Here is a 26,287-nt window from a genome sequence, read left to right as displayed (position 1 = left end):
TGTATGATATAAAATAAAAATAAAATCATATAATCACTAGTATCACACTTGGCATATCTTGTAAGACGTTTTCTGTGATACTAACCACATTTGGTTCTTTTTTCCTACCTTCTCTGAAGTTAGTGAGGATAGCTGAAGAAGATCTGGCTTCTTCTGATTTGTTATGTTTAGTGCTATCCATAATCGCATTTAGCAACACGACGATGGAAATTTAGCAAATCCATCGAAGAAAACTCTGAGGGTTATTATTTACATTGACACTATCTTTATCGCCTAAATCTTCATCAGTCTGATCATCATTAGCGGTCATCTGACAAGACAGCAGTAGTAAAATACCAAAAATGCTTTATGTTTGCTGAAATTATCAAATATTTCATGATTTGTGGCAATAAAGTGAGCATCAATAGCCTAAAACAAATAAAAATAATAAAAATTAAATTTTATTTTTCGCACGATTTGCTCATGCATAGACCTACTGTACCTTATACGGTACACCTATTTTAGAGTGGAATAAACAGTATAAAAATAATCTCAATAATATTTTTTTTGTAGTCATGATATCTATTGTACTCTATTTTTAAAATAAAATTGATAAATAACATAATTTACCATGAATAATAAGAATCTTAAATACATTGTAAATTTTTTTTTTGTTTTATGTCGAGGAATTTCATAAATATTTCCGAAACCACTTGTTAAAACATATTTTTAAATATTTTTATGTAAAATAATCACTTTAAGCTTACTGTCACAATCATTTTTACAAATTAATAACAGTTTGGTACTTCGAAATATTTTCAAAAAGATACCGTACCACATAGGGTACGGTAGGGCTAAATGGGTTAATATCGTCATTGGTTGCTCCTAAAAAAATAAGTGAGGTTACATTTTCAACTATAAAGACTTATTTAGACAATCATTTCCACCCAAAGCCAAATGAAATAGTGGAATCATTTAAATTTCACTCTAGAAATCAAGAAGACGGGGAAAAAATTAGAGATTATGTAGCAAGTTTGAGGAAATTGTCAATACACTGCGATTTTGAAAATGTCGACCGCACACTAAGAGATCGATTGGTATGCGGGATTAGAGATAAAGATATTCAAAAGAAAATGTTACAACAAACGAGTTTGACATTCCAATTGGCTTGTGAAATTGCTTTGTCGCATGAATCTGCCAATTGTGACTCTAACATTATCATTTTACCTAATACTAGTAGTCCAACTCAAGTGTTTGAGGAACCCATGGACATTAATAAAATTTCATTTAAAAAAAGTGAAAAACAAAATTGTTTCCGGTGTGGTAAACAACACAAAGGAGAGTGTAGATTTAGATGGGTAAAATGTAATTTTTGTGAANCTTAAACTTCTACGATAGGTTTCTACCCCATAAAGCTACTATAGCCGAACCCCTATACAAATTGTTACAGAGTGACATGAAATGGCATTGGAATAGCGGACATCAAAGGTCTTTTGAAAAGCTACGTACAATGTTAACTAGTGAAGACACGCTGGTTCACTACGACCTCAAGAAAAAACTATTATTAACATGTGATGCATCTCAGTATGGGCTAGGAGCTGTATTGGAACATGAAATGGAAGATGGCACCGTTAGACCCATCATGTTTGCTTCTAGAACTATGAATGTTCATGAAAGAAATTATGCACAAATAGACAAGGAGGCAGCAGCGATAATATTTGGGTTAAAAAAATTTCATCAGTTTATAAGTGGCAGGAAGGTTGTGATAAGGACCGATCATAAACCTTTGCTAGGATTATTTGATCCAAAACGACCAATCCCAAATATTATTTCACCAAGAATGTTAAGATGGGCTCTATTATTAAATTCATATGATTATCAAATAGACTATGTTCAGGGCAAGAAACTTGGAAATGCTGATGCTCTAAGCCGCTGGCCTTCTACAGACCAAGGCAAAGTGGAAGAAGAATATTCAGGGGTACTATTTATCGAAGAAACTCCACTTGAGTTAGAATTCTCTGCAGATGAAGTAGCAAAATTGACGCTAAAGGATCCAAAATTAAGCAAAATATTATATTGGATACGAAATGGTTGGCCAAGTAAAGTAGAGACAGAATACAAAGTATTTTGGCAAAAACGAGAGGAAATGTCTTCTTTTAAAAATTGTATTCTGTGGGGTAATAGAGTAGTATTGCCTGAAAAGATGAGAGCAAAAGTATTGGAGGAGTTGCATTCGAACCATGATGGTATCGTAATAACAAAAGCTCTAGCTAGAAGCTATTTTTGGTGGCCAGCTATCGACAAAAATATAGAACAGATGATAAACCGTTGCAATACTTGTGCAGAAAATAGAAACATGCCTAAGAAAGTTACACACAGTTGGATAAGACCAGATAAGCCATGGTCGAGGCTCCATATGGATTACGCAGGACCTTTTCAAGGGAAAACTTTTTTCATTCTAATTGATGCATTTTCAAAGTGGCCAGAAGTGAAGATAGTTCCTGATATGAGTAGTGGAACACTAATAAAAACATTACGAGAAATATTTACAGAACAAGGGCTACCTGACACAGTTGTGAGTGACAATGGAAGATCATTCATTTCTGAGGAGTTTCAAAACTACTGCAAATCAAATGGTATAAGACATGTTCTAGTTGCACCATATCACCCTGCCTCTAATGGACAGGCAGAACGCACTGTGCAAACCATTAAAAATAAACTTAAAAAACAATCACCTGGATCTTGGCATATGAAACTTACATCAATGTTATATGGCCTACGAACAACGCCAAACAGCACCAACGATAAAACCCCGGCAGAATTATTAAATAACAGACATTTCAGAACCAAGTTTGACTACCTAAATCCTCTTACTTTCAAAGATAAACCACAGCTTGAAGAATTGGAAGAAAATGAAAGCAGGAATGTGAGGTCAGTAAAGGTTGGACAAACTGTTTATTTAAGGAATTATGGCAAAGGCCCCCAATGGATCAAAGGTGTGGTAGAGAAGAGAATAGGAATTTGTAGGTACTTAATTCAATGGAATGGAAAATTGCTAAAAAGACACATAAACCAGATTCATCTATTTGGGGAAGAGAAAGGTGAAACAGAACCAAAACAACAAAGTGAAGAAAACATACTAAGGGAAGATGATGATGATGAGGAGGAGGAGACCATAGTTATACCCTCACCTTCAAAATGGGCAGATATTATAGGAGTATCAGGGCCACAGGATATTGATGCTACACGGAGGATACAATATGAACAAACAGCACCTGAACAATATAAAAGGGCTCGCTCAGAATCAGCATCACCTCAACAGTCCCACAACAAAAAACCAAATTTGGACTTAACACATGAAGATGAAGAGGAAGATGAAGATCTAGGAAGTGAAGTGGACGATTAATTTAAATAGAAAAGTTAATGCATATTATAGTTGTTAAGAGTGATGTGTTGTGTAAGTGTTAGTAATATAGACTAGTGATAGAACTTAAAGACTAAAGTGATAGTGAACTATCCCGGGGGAAAGGCATGTCATGTACCCCACTTGGGGGTAGATCTGAAAAACCAGTCTGGACACGTCAGGTGAGTCAGCACGCGTGCTCTCCCGGTATTCCCGAATATCTACGTATACAATAACAATAAATAAACCTTAAATTCATCCTTTCCAAAGTAGTTTTAGGAGCATTGATAAAAAATTTAAAATTAAAATATTTTATTTAGCCCTTTCCAGAGCACTTATACACGTCCCAAATATAGCTTGCCCTACCACCACTTCGGGACAACATATGGACTTGTACTGATAAGAAGTGGCGGAAGAAACTCAGTCACCTTTGTCACACACACACTCACACATAGTCAACAGGAAAGGATCTTTATATTATAGGCCTCTTCATTGTCTCATTCTACACTCAAAATTAGTTGCAAAGTCAAGAAAGATCTTCCAAACATGGACCAGTCACAGCCTGGAATCTACTGTAATTACATTTTTGTAAAGAAACTTATAAACTTACATTGATAGCAGTTCTGTTAAATCGGAGGATGTTGTACAGACTGTTTTCATCATCACCAGGCAACAGCACCGGGGGAGGTGAATATGCCGGAGGCGGGGCTGCCGCACGCCCCTTGCCCCTGCCTCGGGCGCCTCCACCGCGCGGCCGCCGGCGCACCGGCGGGGGCGGCGGGGACTCCGCCAGCCGACCCACGTAGCCTCCGCCGTCAGCGCCTCGCCCGCGACTGCGAGTGATGCGCTTGGTGGGCGCCGGCGATGGCGAGCGAACTTCCTCTTCTTCGTGGTGAGACTCCTCAGCCTCCTCCCGAACGGGTTCACCGGCTCCTCCGTCGAAACCTAACCGATTCGGTTCAGGCTCGTGCACCGATTGACCGCCATAGTCCGTCGCTGGTGTTGCAGGAGTGGTCGGATTTGCGTACTCCGGTGGTGGATCATCCATTCGGATGCGTTTCCCGCCGCGACGGTGCATCCTGATTAGCACTATTTGAAGTCACTTAAAATGTCACAAACAAATCACGTCTGGTGATCAACCATAATTTTCCAGTCGTTTTGAGAGTAGTTATTACCAACACTTCATTGATTTTACGATATTGATTTACACAAACTGCCTGCAAAAAAATGCAAAACGACGCTAGCAAACCACAGACAATAATGTTTTTTTTAACTCACCATCACCACATTTGGAAGTCTATGACATGCTTTGTCTATGGTCAACAGATGTGATTCTAGCTTTATAGCTCAATCAAAATCAACGCTCATTTCATTCATACAAAATTCACTTAGATCGAATTTGCGAAAAGTATCCGAACGTAGACTAAAAATAGAAAAAAACTATGACATGAAACGTCACGTCATGCGTCATACGCACAGATGTCATACGTCACGCGTAATGCCAACTGCCAAGTGTACGCAGAAGAACTCCAATCACGGAATTTGGTATTGAAATTGTATATTGGAGACAAGCGCGATCACAATTCAGCCCTCGAGCCCATATAATGTAAACGCGATGAAGAGTAGGAAAGAACGCGTAGGGGGCTGAACGAAATGTCGATAGAATACGTGCCGGTCAGCGAGGGCGAGCAGGACGAGCCCATCGAGCTCCCCACGGAGGAGGACGGCTCGCTGCTGCTGAGCACGGTCGCCGCGCAGTTCGCGGGCGCCAGCGGGCTCAAGTACCGCGCCGGCGGCCGGCTGCGCGGCGTGCGCCAGACCGACGAGCGCCTGTCGCCGCCGGCCGAGGGCTGGGCCGCGCACCGCTACTGGTGCGCCTTCCCGCGCGCCGAGCCCGCCGCCGCGCCGCGCCCGCGCTGCTCCGACCTCATCGTGCTGGGGCTGCCGTGGAAGACGGGCGAGGAGGCCGTGCGCGACTACTTCTCCAGCTTCGGCGAGCTGCTCATGGTGCAGGTGAAGCGCGACGCCAAGACGGGGCTGTCCAAGGGCTTCGGCTTCATCAAGTTCGCGTCGTACGAGGCGCAGGCGCGCGCGCTGGGCCGGCGCCACATGATCGACGGGCGCTGGTGCGACGTGCGCATCCCCAACGGCAAGGACGGCGGCGCGGCGGCGCACCGCAAGGTGTTCGTGGGCCGCTGCACCGAGAGCCTGACGGCGGAGGACCTGCGCGAGTACTTCGCCGCCTTCGGCCAGGTCACGGACGTGTTCGTGCCGCGGCCCTTCCGCGCCTTCAGCTTCGTGACGTTCCTGGACCCCGAGGTGGCGCAGTCGCTGTGCGGGCAGGACCACATCATCAAGGGCGTGTCGGTGAACATCTCCACGGCGTCGCCCAAGCGCGAGCGCGGCGCGCGCGGCTCGCAGCTGCTGGGCTGGGGGCTGGTGGAGGGCGCGCGCGTGTTCAACTGGCCGCCGCAGGACGCGTGGCCGGCGCAGCAGCCGCTGGACAAGTCCTACCTCAAGTACGAGTGACCGCCGGCCGTGCGCGCCGCGGCGCCGGACCGAACCTTTCTTGTTGATCGCTGTCAGATTTTATATGAAAGTAAATGTGTACATAATATAATATAGTAATGAAGTTGTCTAAATGAGACTTGTTATTTTGTTACCGTTTATATTTTGAGGCTTGAGAATGTGAAATCTAAATAAATCTGTCCATTGAAAAAATATCTACTCGTAGAGGTATGAATTTTCAATACTTTATTGATGTTTTCACCCAATCAACCGCAATCAACGAATACAATTTCATCACTTGTTTCTCTGAAAATACCTGATGTATTGGAATAGTGGAAGGATATTAAATTTGGAATCCTGTATAGTGAGGAATCTCTTGAGGTCTTTAATTTCAAGTGTACAGTTCCAGAGCTTGAAAGCCAAGCAGACTCTTGGAGAAGAAAGTACATCGCTATGATGAAAAAGATGCTAGATAGGTAAAAAAGTGGTAGGTAAAAAAATTAATTATATATCCAACTTAATAAAGTTCACAACTCCAATAATCACACCTAAGTACCTCATGCACATGATAAATACACAAAAAGTAAACAAATTGCATTCATAATCACTTTATTTACTGTTTAAACTGTTTTTTTATTATAATATGAATTTCGTGTCAATCTAATTACAGTTCTCATCACTCATGTATCTCAAGATACCACAGGAATAAACATCACGTTTTATCACATCACTACAAAAAGGTCAAAATTCAATAGTTTTTGTCAACGCTCTGGAGTAGAACGACCCAATTCTCGCGATCAATCGAAGAACTGGGAGGGGCGCTTCAGCGCAGGTACTTGGCCGCCCAGTCCACGCGCGCCGCCCCGCTGCCGACCGCCGTCGCTTCTGGAACAAACAACGCCCATGGGTCGTCATCGTGCCCGACTACAACTCTAATTTATTTCAAAGAACTGACCTCTCTTTTAGTAGCGAGCAGGCAGGCGAGGTCGTTACGATTACGATAGAGCAAAAAATAGATTTGAGTAAATTACCATGTACAAGGCGACGCCCAGCGGTTAGCAAAACTGAGTCGTATGTTGTAGAGGAAATAGAGCAGGCAGTGCAAAACACTATTCGCACCACTCTCACAGATTATATTATCTAACGCGCATGCACCGTATTTCATTAGCGATTCGATTAGCAGGTAGGTATAACTATTTCGAAGATAAAATATAAAAAGCCCTGAGAATCCGGAGGAACATAGAAATACCTGTCTACTTGTACTGTTTGCGTACTCGTACCGTGATGCGAGCGGAGCGGCAGCGGGTGGAACAGCGAGGTGTCGATGCGTGCGCCGGCCACGTAGCGAGCGGCGCCCAGGTACGCGGCCGCCGCACCCGGCGCCGGCGCCGGCGCCACCTGCAGCGCGCCCAGCACGCTGCGCCCGCGCCGCGCCTCCGACCGCGCCTCCGCCTCGTGCACCACCTCGCCCCTGCCACACCACCGCTGTGTATACAATCTGCTAGCCCGGCAATCCGGTCTGGCTGGAGGGTCATGATTCGAGGATTTCCGAGTACAAAATAGCAACTAAGTATCTATTATGACTCGCTCAACAATAGTATAATTCGATACGGCGACACGTGCAATAGAACTTAACCCACCCGAGTATATCGGCAAAGCGGTCGCGCATGAGCGGCGCGGGTTGCGCCGGCGGCGGCGGCTGCGGCGCCGGCTGCTGCATGATCGGCGGCGCGTTTTCGGCCTCCGCCCGGGAGCCACTCCTGAATGCAGTAGATGGACGTTATCACTACAATATACTAAAAATATTAAAATAATTCAAGCGTAACCGAGCCGCTCTCACCGTCGGGCTCTCGATGCCGGTGGTGGAAGAATTAAAGCGGCGCCCACTGCGAAATATGGGAATCTGAAAGCAAATATTGTATCTCATCATACAATTATAGCACGAAATCGAAACAATCACGTTAGTTTTGAAGCGGGGCAGGTACCGGAGCGCCTGCGGCGCCGTGGGGCGGTCGCGCGGCGGGTAGCGCAGCAGCGCGGCCAGCAGCGCCAGCGCGGGCGGCGAGGCGGCGGGCACGACGCGCGCCAGCGGCACGCCGGCGGCGGGCGGGAAGCGGAAGCGCAGCGCGTCGGCCAGCGCGAAGCCCTCGGGCCAGTCGTCGCGCTCGGGCGTGCCGAGCACGGCGCAGATCTTGTGCAGCTGGTCGATCTCGGAGTTGCCGGGGAACAGCGGGCGGCAGGTGTAGAGCTCGGCGGCGATGCAGCCCAGCGCCCACAGGTCGATGGGCGCGCCGTAGCGCGTGTCGTGCAGCAGCACCTCGGGCGCGCGGTACCAGCGCGTGGACACGTAGTCGGTGTAGGGCGGGCGCGAGCGCACCTCGCGCGCCAGGCCCAGGTCGGCGATCTTGACGAGCTCGGGCCCGGCGCACAGCAGGTTCTCGGGCTTGAGGTCGCGGTGGAAGAAGCCGTGGCGGTGCATGTGCGCCAGGCCCTGCAGCACCTGGTACAGCATGTTGCGCAGCACGGGCTCGGCGAAGGGCCGCTCGGCGTCGCGCAGCAGCTGGTACAGGTTGCCGCGCATGTACTCGAACACGAAGTACAGCGTGTCGTTCTCGCGGATGACCTCGCGCAGCTTCACGATGTTGGCGTGGTTGAGCTTCTTGAGCGACTTGACCTCGCGCAGGTTCATGGCCTCGTCCCAGGAGTAGTACTTGCGCTTCATGCGCTTGATGGCCACCTTCTCGCCCGAGTCGCGGCGCTGCGCCAGCACCACGGAGCCGTAGGTGCCGTCGCCCAGCTGCTGCAGCACCACGTAGCGGTTCATGGCTGCGGCTGCGGCGGCCTCGCTCACTGCCCCAGCACCGCCAGCTCCGCATGCTCGCCGTCCACACGGACCATTGTGACTCGACGGTATATCCGACGATCCAGAATCGATTATTACACTGGAATCACATTACATTGTTTGGTGACATACTTCTGGTAGATGCAACTTTAGACTTTAGTAGACTTATTCCCCACGGATGAAAACACGCAATTTTCTAACTTGCCACCGCTACACCTGTTATGCAATCCGTAAACGATTAAGAACCATTCTTAGTTCAGTAGATTTTATTCTAATATGATTCTTTATCAAATTGTGCCAAGATACGATTTGTCGAGGAAATTGTGTGCATCGCGTCGCTATGGTAACCGCGCGTAGTGACAAAACATACATGGTGTAATAATTTTTAAAATTAATGAAACTGCTCCAATAAACTGACCTTTGAATAAATATCAATTTTAATTTCCTAGCAATCAGCATAATTGGTAACTACAAACAAGTATTTGTATTTAATCAATAATGGTAATTTCGTGACTAATACAGTATGATACAATTTCAGATTGAGTAAACTGAAGCTTATTACATTTATACCTAAAATATTACACAGCGACTTTTATACAATGATCTTAGTTGTTTTCATCTAAGAACTTAGATACAATAGTAGTTCTCTGTTGAATTTATTGTAATTCCCAGGAATGCTCATTTGAGGACATAAACGTACTAGATTAAGACCTTAATAATTATATTATCAAATGAAGCAATACATGTATTGTTTCTATATTCATTAATCGCTAGCTTTTGCCCGCAGCTACACCCGCGTGAAATTTAGTTTGTCACAGATCGTCATAAATTATAGCCTATATCACAGAATACATAATAGTAGCCTATGTTATTCTGGGTTATAAAGAATAATACTGTAAAGTTTCATCGAAATTCGTTTAGTAGTTTTTGCGTGAAAGACTAACAATCATCCATCCAGACATCAAATCATTTTCATCAAAATACATAAAACAAAACTGGGTTAGTTATGCCATTTATAATTCGAGAATAGCTGGAACGATTTTAATTATTGATTTCCGAATAGCATAATAACCTTATTTAAATTGGAAAATAAATTAAGAAAAAATAATATTCTGTCTTGGATTACGCAGTGAAATTGGTATAATTTTATTAGTACAAAAAATATTATTAGGAGAAAAAGTAGTACCTATGTAGAAGAACCGAACAAACGTTAGGTTAAAAAAATATTAGGTTTTTTTTAACCTAAAATTATAATTTCACATGTCAAATAGAAAAACACCGATATTTTTGTATTATTTAATTTATGTACACCCCTATTAACAAACAAAAAAGAAAGGATTGTTTCAATCCCTAAGCATTTAAAAAAATTATACTTACGAACTATTTTAACTAAATAAATACCTAATTTGTTTATATGATTTTTCAACAGTTTATAGCATAAACTAAGTACTATCGGCCACAGTGTTAACTACTCATTGTTAGTCATGTCGCGTGTCGTCTCGTTCTATCGCAAAGAATCACCATTTGATGACAGCGAGAGCAAAAACGGAAATGGATAGTTAACACTGTGGCCGTGTTTACTTCTAAAGGCTTATGCGTAGAAATAAAATGAACTCTTTGAGAGTAGTATTTTACACTGGGAGTTTATTGAGTTTTTAAGCTCCTGCGTCGGCATAGACTAATAAAGCCTAGATATAGATAGTAAGTGCACGAAAAGTGAGGCAACTTTAAAACTTGAAAATGTATTGTTTTAATAAAATTTCTTATTAAATAGTTGTTAAATAACAAACAATAACATTTTATTACGATAAATGTAGATAAAAATCTCAAATTTTTAACAACGTTTTGACAGTAATGACATAAGATTTTTGTCTCATTTTTGACGATGCCTTTGTATGAAGACTATCCATTTAATTCTAGGCCTTATTAATCTAAGACAGCGGGCTAAACTTTAGTGGGTTCCAGGATATTGCACGTTCTACAAATGTCACAGTCGCAGTCCCAGTCGAATGAGGGCTATCGTTTTAGCGCTCACCAGTTAGCGCCACTGTAGAGTGAGGTCCTGTCACTTGCTAGGAGCGAAGACAGTGGCACCAACCGGTGAGCTCTAAAGCGGTAGGAGGAGGACTATCGCATTTGCACTCATCAAGATGGCGCCACTGTAGAGTGAGGTCCTGTCAATCACCAGGGGTGCCAACTGTTAGGTAAGTATAAAAACGATAGCCCTCATTGTGGTCCGGCTGGTCGTTAGCCTCGTGCGAGGCGCGCGGCCCGGGCGGGCGCGGCGGGCGCGAGGCCGGTGAGCTCGGCGGCGCGCTGGAACACGTCGTCGGCGCGCGGCCGAGCACGCGCCGCCCCGTGCCGCAGCACGTCGCGCAGCAGCGCCGGCCGCGCGCGGTACTGTAGAGCCCGCTCGCGAATGGGCGCGATCGTCGCGCACAGCTCGCGCGCCACCTGCGGACCGTAAGCGTTCTCAAAAAAACTCCGAGAAGGACTAAAGAACAACTGGGCGACGAGTGGCAATGCTCAGGGCACATGTTACGCAAAACCGATGGGGGAGCAAGGTTCTGGAGTGGAGGCCGAGCCACGTACTTTATGAGGTCGTCGGTGCACCTTGTGGGTGGACGTCTCACGCTGCGTTTTACCAAGAGGCGTAGTCTATATTCGATATCGAGTGCGTAAAAAATGACATTAAATGTATGACGGATTGTACAGCGCCCCTAGCGAGTACTTTCAAGAACTAAAATTTTCATAATAATATATTTTTTTAACGTAGTCGATATCGAATGCATTTGACAGAAACTCACACTACACCCCGTGGAAAACGCAGCGTGAGACGTCCACCCAAAAGGTAGACTAACGACCTCATAAAGGTAGCAAAATGGAGCTAGATGCAGTTCATCAGTGGACGTCTTGTGTCTGAAATTAAGACGATGACGAGTGACAGCCGCGACCTCCGATAGATGACGCGCACATTCGCTTATGGGGGCGTACCTCTCGCTTGTACTGCGCCGTGGTGAACCCGTCGCTTTCCTCCACCACCTCCTCGGGCGTCTTGTCGGCGGCCAGGCAGTGCAGCGCCACCAGGTTGGCCACGCCCGGCCGCGCCTCAGGCTCGTACGTCACCTGCGATATAAGAATACAATAATGGAAGCAGTGATCAAAACATCAATTATAGTCTGATCTGCGAGCAAGTAGAATTATGTCCAATGACCCCAAGCTACCCATCCTTATCACTAGCACGTAATTATGTTGCAGTTGCGCTCACTGCAGGCGCCCGTCGCACAGTAGCGACAGCAATATAATTACACGCGAGCGATAAGGATGGGTAGCGTGGGGTCATTGGACAAAATTATATGTGCTCACAGACCGGGCTTTAGTTCTTTCATTCGGGTGAAGTTCACGCACCTGTGGAGTGAAGTCTGTGACCGCTTTTCTGATTTTTTTAGTGATAACGTCGTCCGAGTCGCTCAGCAGTATCCGCGACTTGGGGTCAGCGTCCGACTTCGACATTTTCTTACTCGGATCGCGTAAGCTCAGTATCCTGTCGCTGCCATCCTCTGTCGAGAAGAAAAAAACTTCAGTACTACCTCTGGGCGAGTAAGTCCTTTACACTCATAGTCAAAGTCAAAGTCAAAATTTCTTTATTTGTTTGGACTTATAAATAGTTCTTACAAATCGTCATTTTGCTCTTAAGGAGCCTCTACATGTCTCATAATCTTTTTACCCTACCAGCGCTTCGAGACCAACATTTGGCAAGTGCTGAGAAGAAGCGCCGCAACAAACTCAGTCACCACTGTCTGCCGGTTAATATAAATAAATAGAAATAGTTTTTTTTTTTATTATTAGTCTGGTAGTTTATTACCAGATAATTAGAGATAAATGTAGATGTTGACTTTCTTAAATAGGTTTTTTTTTTTGAGAGAGAGTGGAATAGTTTCTCGCTATTTTGTACGAGCAAACTGTAAAAGTACGTGAGTCAATAATATTTACAAAAATGATGATGATGATGATAGTTATATACAATGTTTTTTGTTTTTTTTTTTATACATTTTTGTTTTTATATTTTTTTTTGTTTTTAATGTTATATNCCATGCATTCTTGTATGGTGTATCTTATAAGAATGGGTATACAAGATTGCGTGGTATATTAAACAAGGTAGTGACGTGCTAATATCTAGACTTACATATTAGATACTAGTAGAAATGACTCGCATACATAAATTTGAATAACTTGGATTGACCAGTCCCCGAAAGCAGCGCCTGTTCACAGACATGACGAGTGAACCAGCCATCGCTTCACTCGACCATATTAGAGGGAATGTAACGACCCGCCTCACTACGCCACCACCCCAGAGACATTTTAGTGAGAATGACAATTCCAAGTTATCTCTTTAAAATAAAAAACTACTACATATGGCACAGTTACACTATGCGGAAAATAGATCGAAACATCAGTGCGTGCCTGCGTGATCGAATCAGAATGAGGAGATCCGCAGGAGAACTAAAGTGATTAACATAGCCCGTAGAATCGCTAAAATCAAATGGCAGTGGGCGAGGCACATAGCTCGCAGAGCTGATGGCCGCTGGGGCAGAAAAGTTTTCGAGTGGTTATCACCAGCCAGAAGACGTAGTGTGGGCAGGCCTCCAACTAGGTAGGCCGACAATCTGGTGAAGGTCACGGGAAATGCCTGGAAGCGGGCGGCGCAGGACCGGTCTTTGTGGAAATCCTTGGGTGAGGCCTTTGTCCAGCAGTGGACGTCATTCGGCTGAAACGAACGAACGATATAGTGTAAACACGCACTTCAGCTAGTTTCGCTGGGCGTCGCCCATACTTCGGTGTCCGTTCTCGCGCTTCGTCTTGGTCAATATATTTTTTTATTTTGTATATTACGTTGATTATGAAGGATACCTGGCAGCAGCGGGCGCGGCGTGGGGAAGAGCGGTCCGTAGCGGTGGCGGAAGGTCCGCACGAGCTGCGCCGCCACCTGCAGGTGCTGCAGCTGGTCGCGCCCCACCGGCACGTGCGTGCCGCGGTACACCAGCACGTCCGCCGCCTGCACGCAACGACAGTTTATTATGTCCTCGCACAAATCGATCCCTATCGCCGATGAACATTGTGTAATTGACCCATTTGCAACACAAGCATTATGTATTTAGCTTTCCACAGAGGGTTTGCAGGATTTTTTTTTATGCAACGTGTTCCAAAATTCAACGATAACCCGGCGACGTAGGGTGGACATGGTCATGAATACTTCAGGAAATATAAGAAAAAATGAGTGAATTTTTTTTAAGTTATATAATAAATTGTCAAATTTTTTAAAAACTGACATCCCTTATGATATTTTAAGTTATCACAGCCACAATTTTTCAAATATTTGTCTTTTTTTTTAATGGCAACTTAAGTGGTATTGTTGTCCACTGCAACTCTTAAAAACCCTAGAATGCTTGCAGTTTTTACACAAAAATAAATAAAATAAAATGTTTTCCGTTACAATTAAAAAAAAAACTTGATTTTTCCTAAAGCAGTCATGACCATGTCCACCGTACGACATTGACTTATCATTGAATTTTTGGTCACATATATTTTGTACAAAAAAAAATCCAAATAAAAATACCTGCAGCACAGGGTAGAGTAGCAGCCCCAGCGGCACCTCCTTGGTGGCGGCGGCCTTCTCCTTGTACTGCGGCAGGTGCGCCAGCCGCGCGTGCGTGGCCAGGCACGCCAGCAGCCAGCACAGCTCGGCGTGGCGCGGCACGGCCGACTGCGCGAACAGCGTGCTCCGGTCCGGGTCGATGCCGCTGGCTAGCAGGTACGCTGTCAGGTCGAGAACGTTCTCTTGGAGCTGCTGAGGGTCCTGGAGTTGTTTTTATAATTTTGTGAGTATAATCTTTGAATGATAATACCAAACACGTGTATGTTAACTAAACTTTTCATTTGAACCAAAAATATGCATCACTTCAGTATTTAATTTTAAATATATTTTTATGAGGAATCTGAGGAATGTCTAAAACCAGGGTCAAACTAGATAGCTTTCAACAAGCAATGCTCAATATCCAGTAATTTACTACATCCAGAATGTTACAGAAGTGGTATGGTAATTTATTTTAAATTATGATTATTATGGATATTATGGATATTGCAGTGCCGTGTGGTGACGGCAGAGTAGAATACATTTGTCACCAACCCCTACTCTTCCCGCGGGTGTCGTAAGAGGCGACTTAGGGACTACACATCAAACAGAGAATGGGCAGCAGCGCTCTCTGAAAAACATCAATCTTTTAAACTGCGATCTCCAACCCGCCTGCCAAGCGTGGAGATTATGGCAAAACCCTCCACTATAGTGGAGGAGGCTCGTAGTCCAGCAGTGGACTGTAAAGGGCTGTTGATGAATTGATGATTATGGATATTATGAGTTGCTATCAGAAAATAATGAAACTAATATAAGGAGGCATCCCAGCTAGAAAACTCTTCTCTGTGCCATTCCGCAGTGAAATATATTACCTGTTTAGTGGTGAGCGAGTGCAGGTCGGCGATGAAGATAGTGAGGTCGTCGCCGGCGTCCTGCAGGCGCACGCAGCGCCGCACCGCGCCGAAGTAGTTGCCCACGTGCAGCGCGCCCGTCGGCTGCACGCCCGACACCACGCGCCGCTCCCAGCGCGCGCCCGCCTCGTCCGCGCCGCCGTCGCCCGCCTCTGCCGAGCAGCCCACCGGCGGCGCCGTTTCTAAGCTCTGCAATTTTTTATCAAATCTCACATGAGACTACGCGACAGAGCTTTTCAGACTACAAGAAGTCTCAATGTAAACCACCTATAACTGTTCTTCTTCTAAAATCACTTGATTATAGGTTAGAATGTTCAATACTTCAGGAAGCTCTTTAGAAACGAGTCTATTTGTTATTAAAGTATGGAATCTTATACAAAAATCAAAATAAACATTAATCCCATCCGAACTAATAGAGAAATAATGTAAATAAACGTACCTTACTGGACAAACTTCGAGCGATCGCATTTTGGCGAAAAACATGAACACATCGCTTACAATGAATGAGACCTTTTCTGAAGACATCCATTTATCAGAGTTGTGTACACCTAAATACCGTGTAATAAACGTTTTGTTTTTTTCACTATTCCAATTTTATTAACAACAGCAAAATGCAAATCCACAAATTGACAGCAATCAGCTGTGTTTTGTTGTCAAAAGTGGACCATAGACAACCAAACTATGTAGAAAAATAAAAGTCAAAACAATTTGTTTATGGTAAGAAAATTTTTATAACCTCTGGCGCTTACAATTTTTTAACGAAGAATTGAAAAAACTTTGATAAATAATACTCGAGATTGGTTAAATTTGTTATTTACGCACAGTTTTGGGACCTAACATTGTGAGTATGAATTAAATATTAAGAATTCTTATGTCGATTTAGGTTTGTTTACTGAACTAAGATTTGCCGCTTGTGGTTTAATTTTCATTTTATAAACCTGTAAGGCTTTATTAATCTAAGCCTGTAAGTCCGTATTCTTTGGTAAGTCCTTTTCCTATTCCTTTTATACTATCTCTATGCCAAATTTCATCAAAATCAGTTCAGTGATTTAGGCGTGAAAGCAAGATAGACAGAGTTACTTTCGCATTTATAATATTAGTATAGATAACAAACGAAAGCGAATAGGTGTAGAAAATAGTGGGTCACTACGTCAATACCAATAGGCTCGCTCAGCATTTATCACCCAAGAAACTGGTCTTCAACAGGTGAGTTTATTTAAAAAAATATTAATGTTTACACTCTGAAGATCCGAAAGACTAATTTTGGAGCTTGAATTTACTTTATAGTGATTATAGAAACAAAAAGCTGTTGTATTTAATCACCAAAATCACTCTTTCCGGTTGAAATAGTTTACTAAGACACCTTGTATAAATACAAATAAATTCAGGGATGTAACCATATCTAAGGGCTAGGCTAGTTAACTACTAAGTTTTACTTGTGTTATTCAAAGTAGCTGACCCGACTGATTTTGTAGAACTTATGGAAAGTTAATATGGTTGTTAAGTTTATTCCATTTCATTTAAATGAACAATTACTAAGTCCTTTATATTGTTCGGTGCTTAAACTCTAGACTCTATTCAATCGATTTTTGTTTTTACTAGTGTATAATTACCCTAACATTGCAAAAAGAAATGCTGTGTATACCTGTAATTGAGGTCATATACGTATCATGTGTTAAACCATGTTAAAATGTATGAACTGTATTGTGTATGTGACTTTGTTGGTGTACCTAATAAATAAATAAATAATTTCTTTTCTAATTTTTTTTTAATTTTTCTTGCACAGGAACTGACAATAATGAATTGATTTTTCTACCATGTACCTTTTTATTTATGAGCCTCCTTTTGAACACAGATAACCTGTCACTAAGGTTTAGTAGTTTTCATGACACGACATAATAGGTCCATGATGACATAGCTTGGCCTACATTCTGTGTTTTTTGTTGATGTGCTTGTGGTGTCCTAACACACAGTGTGTTATGGGACTGTATAAACGGACATTCTCATTGATTTGATGAAACGAATAGAGCTCAGTTATACAAACATTATAGTAAAACTCCCGTTTGAAAATTCCACGTAGTTTTCGCGGTATAATAATTCAAAGTTACCTATTTTTTTACTTCAAAATTATGCAAAAATATTCTCACTCGTTAACTAATAACATTTAATTCAGAATTGTTATAATACTTCATAGAGCTCTTAAAACTACACGTAATAAGCGTATTAAGTGCTTCGTAAACGCATTCAGTTAATTAGGAAAAATGATTTTAGTGATTTTTGTTTTTATTTTATTTCTCAATTATACCTTAATATATGCAAACATTTTTAATTGCAAGATATAGTCTGATATTTAGTCTAATTGTATTAATAAAATCAGCTTTAAACTCCGTGATATATTTGAGAAAAAACATAAAACGTCTTAATAAAATGTTTACGAGTCTAGGGTCGACAATTTTGGAAGGAATAATTCATGTCTAAAAAGTTTCAAATCCCGCCTGTTATGTGCATAGTGTTGAAGGTTCTAAAAAGTCACATTCACATTGTTTTTAACCGACTTCAAAAAAAGGAGGAGGTTCTCAAGTCGAGTCTTTTTTCTTTTTTAACACTCTTATATTAACTTAAGTTGTATGTAAGTAACTAACTAAAAAAGTATGTAAACAAATCTAGGAAGTCTAATTTATCCTACCTTTAATAATTTTCTCATCGATTTGAAACCTATAATAAATCGAATGTCAATACAATAATTTGGTACAATCGAGCTGATGATATTTAAACATCCAAAAGAAATATTGCTATTAAAAAGTGATGGGAAATTTACAATTCTATATGGCGCATATTTTTAATTTGATTTTCCTCAAATACATCACGGAATTTAAAGCTGATATTTTTTATACAATTAGATTAAATATCAGACTATATCTTGCAATTAAAAATGTTTGCATATATTAAGGTATAATTGAGAAAAAAATTAAAAACAAAAATCACTAAAATCATTTTTCCTAATTAACTGAATGCGTTTACGAAGCACTTAATACGCTTATTACGTGTAGTTTTAAGAGCTCTATGAAGTATTATAACAATTCTGAATTAAATGTTATTAGTTAACGAGTGAGAATATTTTTGCATTATTTTGAAGTAAAAAAATAGGTAACTTTGAATTTTTATACCGCGAAAACTACTTGGAATTTTCAAACGGGAGTTTTACTATCATGTTTGTATAACTGAGCCCTATACGGTTCATCAAATAAATGAGAATGTCCGATTATACAGTCTCATAACATACTGTGTAACATAACAAAATGTATTTCCAGTGATCCTTGGCGATGGCAGCGGCAGCGGCGCCGGCGCTGGGCGCGGTGCGCGGCGCGGGCCGCATGGCGGCGTGGCGCGCGCACGCGTACGGCGCGCTGGACGAGCTGCGGCTGGAGGCGGCGCGCGTGCCCGCCCTGCGCGCGCCCGACGACGTGCTCGTGCGCGTCGCCGCCTCCTCCATCAACCCGCTCGACGTCGCCATGCTGGGTGACGCTGACTTTTTAAAAAAAATATTAAGAAAACATTCAGAAGCACTAAAGGCGTAATAGACTGCAGTGAGCCTCTGTCGCGAATCCAGTTACAGGTGCCGATTCGTGCCAATATCAGGAGAAATTATCTTAGATTCCACATTGATGCATGCACCACTAATTATGGACGTAATTCCTTCTTTAGCAGAGTTTTTAAAAGTTTCGTTTTGTTCCATTTAGCGAAACGTAAGGCATATTTGATCTAAAGTGCCTATTCTATTATTTATTACATATTATGTTGTTTTTTTTTTCATGAAAATAAATAATTGCTTTCCAGGCGGCTACGGGTCGCGCGTGCTGAACGCGCTGCGCAGCGTGGAGGGCGCGGAGGGCGCGGAGGGCGTGGAGTTCCCGCTGGTGTGCGGGCGCGACTTCGCGGGCACGGCCGTGCGCTGCGGCCCGGCGGCGCGCCTGCGGCCCGGCGCGCGCGTGTGGGGCGTGCTGCCGCCGCACCGCCCCGGCGCGCACGCCGACTACGTGCTGGTGCGCGACCGCTGGGTGCGTGACGAGGGAGATATTCGATGCCACCGAACATACCTAATACTATTCCCTAATAATTTGAAATCACAACTTTTTTAAAAAGATCCTTCATTCTAGTCTTAAAAACTTAATTAATTTTAAATTACCTGTAAATTAAGAATTTTGGTTGCATCGTAGTCGAAGAAGGTTGGCAAAATAGTGACGTCACTCGCTTGTACTGCTGTACAAAATCTATGGGAATCTCGTTTTGACATTTTTAAAAAGTACAGCAATCGATTGGTGGTGTCAACACGTGTATTGACAATGTAACATAGTGTTTCTTCGGCAGGCGGGGCCGGCGCCGTCGACGCTGGACGACTTGCAAGCGGGCGGCGCGTTGTACGCGGCGCTGAGCGCGAGCGCGGCCCTTCGCGCGGGCGGACTGCGGGCCACGGCGCGGGCCGCGCGCGTGCTGCTGCTGGGGTTGGGCGGCGTGGGCCACGCGGCGTTGCAGCTGCTGGTGGCGGCCGGCGCGCGGGTGAGCGTGTGCCGGGCCGGCGCCGGCTCGGCTGGACGACTGCAGGCGGGGGCGCGGGCCGCTGCTGGGGCTGGGCGGCGTGGGCCACGCGGCGCTGCAGCTGCTGGTGGCGGCCGGCGCGCGGGTGAGCATGTGCCGGGCCGGCGCCGGCGACGCTGGACGACTGCAGGCGGGCTGATTTTTATTTTGAACTGGATCAAGCTGGATTTTTGTTTTGTATCGTATTTGAATTTTTGACTCCTCTGCAGCTGCGCCCAAAGGGTAGTAATTCTTTTCAGCTTAAACGACTTGACGGATTTTAGCTTGAGAGACTGCTAAATTCTTATCTCTCGTGAGAGTGATACTGGGTATATCAAAATTACTTTTCAGTTCATTTATTGAGTACATAAGTTTGAAAAACTGTAAGTTTTTGTTTTTTCAATATGTAATGTCCCCCAGGTGATAGTGGGGTGCGCGGGCGAGCAATGCGACCGCGCACTAGCGCTGGGCGCGGCGGCGGCGCTGGACCGCCACGCGCCCGACTACGCGCGTCTACTCGAGGACTCCGGCCCGTGAGTATTGTGACGCGTCTGTAGAAACAACGCCGACAACTCGGCGAGAATAAGCTGAGCTTTACATTTGTGTGATTGATCACCAAAAGTAGTCAGATAAAGAAATCGCAAAAATGTTTGTATGGAAAAATTGAACACGTCACGCTACTACCGCTCCGAGAGATGAAGTGTGACAGATGCGCGGCGGACTTGCATGCACCTGAAACCGAATGCCAAAAAATTCAAAGCTCAGCTTACGCCTCGCGAACTGTATCAACTACACTCAACATCAAATAAACCGCACCTTCCGCGACGCGAACTTTATAAAGATTTTCTTCTGACACAATCATGGTGCCCCAACAATATTGGTGTTATTTGAAAGCCCAATAAATATCCTTAAAGAAAAACACATTTAATTTCTAAATAAATAATTATCATCTACCTATCTCATCTATCTATAAATGTGACTTGAAAAGAGACCTTACTTTGGGCTCACCTCTGGGATCAATTAGACCAAATTTTATGGTTGTTAAACCAAATAATGATCACACGTGTCCTCTTTAACAGATGGATACCGATTAATCCCAACTTAACAGTTTTACAGCCATAAAAGTTGGCTCAAGCGTAATAGCCTATTTTTTGAAGAAGTGACTCTGGATCCTTCTAAAGACACATTTTTGGGGTAAAAACCTTTCCTTTAATGAAATGAAGCTTAGAACTAGGCTTTTAAATGGTGCCAATATTGGCGGGAAGTGGGGATGCATACGTTTGAAAGTGCTTGTTGCGGGAGGTGCGATTTATTTGATGTTGAGTGTAGTATCAAGTTACTTAATAGGGAATATGCAAGGTTTTTTATTTTTCTCACATTTCAGTAGACTTGGCATTATCAAATCAAATATTGCTTTTCTTTAACAAACATTTCAAAAGATACCTAAAATACAGACGTTGGAGATCTCATAACGTCATTGGTCATGTAAGAACGACGCGCAGTCCTATACAAGATACTATAGGTGGGTGACATTTGACGTCACGCTCAGCTATTTCCATACAAAGTTTAAACACTTGTAACTTTTATGTTTCCAGTTCGGTTTCAAAACAAGTTTTTCAGAAATTCTATGATTTAACTAGTGTTTATTTATACACAATTTATTAACTTCTAAAATCGATGCATATTCCCTATTGTGTCCATGAAATCTGCGTAAAGTAATATAGTGCTTCATCGCTAGGAGTGCACCAATAGAGACTTTCCTGCGGTCGTGTTACCATAGACATTAAAATATCAATTTTCAAATTAAAGCAAATAGTTTTTTTTTTCAATGATAAGTTTTGTATTAGATAAGGTAACGAGATGTTTTAACTACTACAAGACGCACAATGTCCAACCGGCAGAAGGTCGTAGAAGTTATCGACAGAAGATCGTAATATTCATGTTGATAACATTATGGATTTTTTTTTTTTTTTTAGTAATTGCGTCTTCAACTTTAATAAATCTTTCACAGAGTCAGATGATGAATCTTACTTACGTTACTGCCTAGCTCGCATAAATATTTATAACTTTGTACATTTTAAAGCATGTAAACCTTTGAAAAAGAGGCTGACAATAGTGACTGAGTTTCTTGCGCTGCTTCTTCTCAGCACTGGCCCATTTATTGTCCTGAAGCAGTGGTAGGGTTAATACTGGGACGTGTAAAAGTGGTTTTTTTAAGCCTATTTACAGAACTAAATGAGTTTTAATGAGTTTTAATCCAAGAACAGTTCTGACTCTGATATCAGTTTAGGCAGTTACTTAAAACGAGTAATCATCTAAAATGATATTTGTTTTGATGTTTTGTTTAACTTTATTGACGTCTAACATTTATTATTATCATTCTTTCTTTTTATTAGATAAGTTAAACAGAATATTTGATGATAAGAAGAATCGGTTCAGTAAATATCATCTAAAAACGAAATTACATGTTTTGCTTTTTGAATTCACAATTAAAAAATTCACCTTCTTAAAAATTACTTGTAGATAAATGTTTAATGCTTATTTATTAATTTTATCTATCATGTTTTGTAACAGTCAAGCAGTCTACCTACAGTTAAACAACAAAGAAGTTAAGATTACTTATAAATATTCATGTTATTTGCATAAACATATTTTTCTTACCTCATGTAAAAAACACTGAAACGTAACTTGTACTTGCTTATTTTTATTTTCTTGTTTATTTGCGGTGCGCAATTTAAATATTATGTTTTTTATTTGGTACCTACATCAACAGTGGGGGGCTTTGAATTATTGATAGCTATAATTACACCTACTAAAGGTAAAAGTTGAACAAAACAGCCATTGTTATAGTTTTTCCTGGTTGAGCGTATCTCTGTACGCACAGTCATGACACGATCATGACCCAGTGCTGTATCGGCGGCGTGACTAAGAGTGCGAATTGTTCCAAAAAGCTTGATAAGGCGCGAGCTAGTAACAATATGATCACTGTTATCTACGCTTAAACTTCGTTATTATGCTGCAATGGAATTGAACTGAGTATAAACAAATATCGCTGATGAATCGATTTCAATGAAATTCGTACTGATTGATTTTTTTATATAATGGATCACTTCTGCATGCAGCACTCATCTGTTGAGAATTTAAATGTTTCTAAAGAAAAAATCGAATAAGGAAATTCAAGATTCAATTCAATGCCCGTTCCAGGCAGATATTTAGGTTTCGGTCTCTATCTGTGCTGTTTTTGCAGTATTAACGACGAGTGAACGGTTCTATGGCTCACGTGTATGCACCACTATTTATTTGATAACATATCCTTACGATAATCCTTAAATTTTGTCTCGTCCCCGTCCGTGCCTTGCGGTGTGGCGCGGGCGCCGGGCGCAGCGTGACGTGGTGGTGTGTGCTCAGGTACGAGGTGATCCTGGACTGCGCGGGGCTGGGCGGCGCGGAGGCGGGCGCGCGGCGCTGGCGGTTCGGGCGCTACGTCACGCTCACCACGCCGCTGCTGCGTGACACCGACGCGCGCGGCCTGCTGGCCGGCACCGCGGTACGACCCGTGCTTTTTACCTTTCTTTAAAAATTTACAATGCCGATGCCGGCCCTGTACTGGTTTCCTTTGCACATAGTTTTAAAAACATTGTACTTTACCAGACACTTAGTTAGATTGAGATTTTGATTAGAATAGCCTGGTGATGTCAAGTAACTTATTCTACTTATCTAAAGGTTAAATCGTCAAGTTTACTCTTTCTTTGTTTACCTATTTGCTTTGTATTTACAGCGGAAAAAAACAAACATAATATACGTCGTAAAAATGTAATTGGTTTGGTGTCAAAGGTGGCGACGGCGACGCTGCTGGCGCAGGGCGCGGCGGCGGCGCGCGCGGGCGGCGGCGCGGGCGCGTGCCCGCCGCACGTGCGCTGGGCCTACTTCGCGCCCAACGCCGACGACATCGAGCACCTGAGGAAGCTCGCCGAGCAGGGCAAGGTCAGTTACATCACGCTCGGGGACGTTCGCGAGCTTCTCTCCGAAGTCCGAACGTAGATCGTCGGGGCGGGATCGTCGCGAGCGGGCCCCGCTGCCAGTAAAAGAATCGCCGCCCGCTCCCGGTGTGTGAAGAGATCATTTTAGGATGCGTAGATTTTAACGGTTAACGTACGATCAGGTCGTCGGTCCACCTTGTGGGTGGACGTCCCACGCTGCGTTTTCCGGTACGTGGCCTCTATTCCAGAACCTTGCTGCCCCATCGGTCGTCAGTTCTGCGTAGGTAGCGGGAAGGCGCTGGATGCAGGCCGCTACCAACCGTGCGATGTGGAAGTCATTGGGGGAGGCCTATGTTCAGCAGTGGACGTCCTGTGGCTGAAATGATGATGATGATGATGTACGATCAGTCCTCGTGAAAGATATTTATTTAGCATCGCGGTCTCCCCACGAGTCGTGATCCAATCGCGCCGGCCGGCAAGCGCAGGCCCGTTTACACGTGATGCTGCACCGGTCTGACGAGTGGATGTGTTGTTGCAGTTCTGCGTGCAGGTGGAGGAGACGTTCGAGTGGTGGCGCGCGCGGGAAGCGTTCGAGCGCGCGGCGCGGGGCTCGGCGCGCGGCAAGCTGCTGCTCGACTTCCGCGCGCAGCCGCGCCACTAGCGTCGTACCACTAGCGCCAGTAGCGCCGCGCCACTAGCGCCACGCCGGGGTGTCGTGTGCGCAGAGACAGTTTAACTCCTCTCGGTATGGATAGATAGATCAGCTCAGAGCTCGTTATACAAGTATTATACATAAATATTTATTATCTTATATTATTAAGTCTATTACAGGTGATATCGATTTTTTTGTTACAATTACGTAGTTAATATTATTATACCTATTCAAAGATGACCATTATTTTGGTGATGGTACCTATAAATTATGTAGTTAGATAAAAGATATGTATACTTGATTGGCATTGAAAATACATTTATTATAATTATGTATCGTGTTCTGCATCACAACTGAGTAGGTACCGCGCATGTAGTTTTTAAAGGTTAATGTTACATTTATTTTTAGAAATAAACAAATAACTTTTTGGTGTTGGAGTTTTTTTCACCCCATTGAATGCTAAACGTTATCGGCGTATGACGTCATTCCCGCGTCTGCAAGTGTTGTCGGCACCGATCGTCAACTAAAACAGGTAAGATGTCGCTGCAGCGCCGCTGTTGTGCCTAACTGTGCACAATGTGCATACAAATATTAAGCTACTTTTACTTCACAGTGACGAAAAGACACTAATGGAAACTAAAATAGACATCGAGTTCTAAACAGTTGAGAACTCATTCATTATCCGGCGAGCGTTAGTCGACCGTTTGCAGAACTTGGTGCAGGGTGCAGACTAGGAAGATGGCGGTGGCCACACTGTTACAGAGTAAGTGCAGTCCGGTTTGCAGATAAATATGAACATTATTTCTTGTCAAGTTACAAAAGTAGTAGAATAGAACCCTTTCGATTGACACACACAATGTATTATTAATAAACCTATGTATAATTTTATATATTATTGTATGTATCATGTAGTGTATATGTAAATAAGTAGATGTAGTTATGTAGTACTTGAAAGTTTAGGAAACAAAAACTGATGAAGAGAGACAAATCGCGAATTTCATTTTGCAAGAGCGGTAATTATTATGTATAATGTAGCAACGGAGCAGAAAGAACAACTGAGGAGTGTCTATTCAAAAGGGGATATTTACATTTTTATTATTTACTAGCTGACCCGGCGAACTTCGTACCGCCTTAGCGTAGAGATTTTCTTAATATTTTTTTCCATAAGAACCATCCTTGGACTTCTACAAACATTAAAAAAAAAGAATTATCGAAATCGGTTCAGCCGTTCACACGTGATGCCGTGACAACGCGAAACGGGTTTCATTTTTATATATATATATAGATTAAACTGAGTATGCAGTCTTGTTCTTAGTGCTGAATACTCACTTTCGTCACTTGAATCTTAATCAAAACGGGATATTCTCCCAAGTAAAGCAGCTTCAAATATGAGTGTTCATTTCAGAACAGGATATTTACACTTACAAAATTAAAAAAATAATAGTTATTTTTCATTTCATAACAAGAGAGGATATTTACAATACAAATATTTACACTATACCAATTAGCCGTTTCAAAACGGGATATTTACTTTTACATAGTGTTTTATTTCCTTTAACTTTATGCTTTAGGATTTATTTTTAGACATTTTACTCAACGGAACGCAAAATTAACGTAAAACGGAATCTATGTTGTGTGATTGTCTGACACCTGATATTGGACAAATCAGCCCCGATTACGGTAATATTTAACGTCTACAATCCAGACACGCTTCTTCGATTCTGCGATGCGATTGGTCAAAACAGTCAGCTGTCAGTCAACGTCAGCTGTTTTGACCAATCGTATCGCAGAATCGAAGAAGCGTG

At 43.0% G+C, this 26,287-nt stretch overlaps 5 protein-coding genes across 10 annotated transcripts in view; 2 read left to right on the top strand and 3 right to left on the bottom strand.

Moving 5' to 3' along the window:
* The window catches only part of SA1 (stromal antigen), a 40,933-nt gene extending 36,280 nt beyond the window's left edge, over positions 1-4,653 (bottom strand). Inside the window, exon 1 of the mRNA XM_028304739.1 lies at positions 3,993-4,653. Coding sequence (XP_028160540.1) covers positions 3,993-4,460 — 468 coding nt within the window. The 5' untranslated portion in view covers positions 4,461-4,653. The remainder of the gene's footprint in view (positions 1-3,992) is intronic.
* Positions 4,654-4,864: 211 nt separating this feature from the next.
* On the top strand, positions 4,865-6,076 carry TBPH (TAR DNA binding protein homolog). The gene has a single exon (XM_028304738.1). It carries the CDS (start codon positions 5,036-5,038, stop codon positions 5,909-5,911), a length of 876 nt encoding a protein of 291 aa, XP_028160539.1. The 5' UTR covers positions 4,865-5,035; the 3' UTR covers positions 5,912-6,076.
* Positions 6,077-6,509: 433 nt separating this feature from the next.
* On the bottom strand, positions 6,510-9,660 carry LOC114352976 (serine/threonine-protein kinase MAK). 6 transcript variants are annotated; one of them, XM_028304757.1, is made up of 5 exons: positions 7,876-9,659; positions 7,731-7,793; positions 7,531-7,650; positions 7,165-7,361; positions 6,510-6,775 (listed from the first exon to the last, which is right to left on the bottom strand). In XM_028304757.1, exons 1-5 carry the CDS (start codon positions 8,712-8,714, stop codon positions 6,714-6,716), a joined length of 1,281 nt encoding a protein of 426 aa, XP_028160558.1. In that variant the 5' UTR covers positions 8,715-9,659; the 3' UTR covers positions 6,510-6,713. The 6 variants fall into 6 exon arrangements, with proteins under 6 accessions (XP_028160558.1, XP_028160557.1, XP_028160560.1 ...); XM_028304756.1 differs by having other exon boundaries at positions 7,140-7,361; positions 7,876-9,658; XM_028304759.1 differs by having other exon boundaries at positions 7,171-7,361; positions 7,876-9,656.
* Positions 9,661-10,320: 660 nt separating this feature from the next.
* TrpRS-m (Tryptophanyl-tRNA synthetase, mitochondrial) lies at positions 10,321-15,902 on the bottom strand. Its single transcript, XM_028304749.1, has 7 exons — positions 15,715-15,902; positions 15,237-15,464; positions 14,350-14,589; positions 13,644-13,788; positions 12,141-12,292; positions 11,727-11,858; positions 10,321-11,186 (listed from the first exon to the last, which is right to left on the bottom strand). Exons 1-7 carry the CDS (start codon positions 15,802-15,804, stop codon positions 10,980-10,982), a joined length of 1,194 nt encoding a protein of 397 aa, XP_028160550.1. The 5' UTR covers positions 15,805-15,902; the 3' UTR covers positions 10,321-10,979.
* Positions 15,903-15,977: 75 nt separating this feature from the next.
* On the top strand, positions 15,978-24,912 carry LOC114352973 (reticulon-4-interacting protein 1 homolog, mitochondrial). Its single transcript, XM_028304751.1, has 8 exons — positions 15,978-16,116; positions 18,587-18,794; positions 19,113-19,333; positions 19,644-19,832; positions 20,271-20,383; positions 23,259-23,397; positions 23,685-23,834; positions 24,369-24,912. Exons 2-8 carry the CDS (start codon positions 18,599-18,601, stop codon positions 24,489-24,491), a joined length of 1,131 nt encoding a protein of 376 aa, XP_028160552.1. The 5' UTR covers positions 15,978-16,116; positions 18,587-18,598; the 3' UTR covers positions 24,492-24,912.
* The last annotated feature ends 1,375 nt before the right edge of the window (positions 24,913-26,287 follow it).

This window comes from Ostrinia furnacalis, unplaced genomic scaffold (assembly GCF_004193835.3).
Source record: "Ostrinia furnacalis isolate ACB-3 unplaced genomic scaffold, ASM419383v2 OfSCF1491, whole genome shotgun sequence".
NCBI lineage: Eukaryota > Metazoa > Arthropoda > Insecta > Lepidoptera > Crambidae > Ostrinia > Ostrinia furnacalis.
Note: the sequence above shows the minus strand (reverse complement) of the source record. Positions and strands in the feature narration are given on the sequence as shown.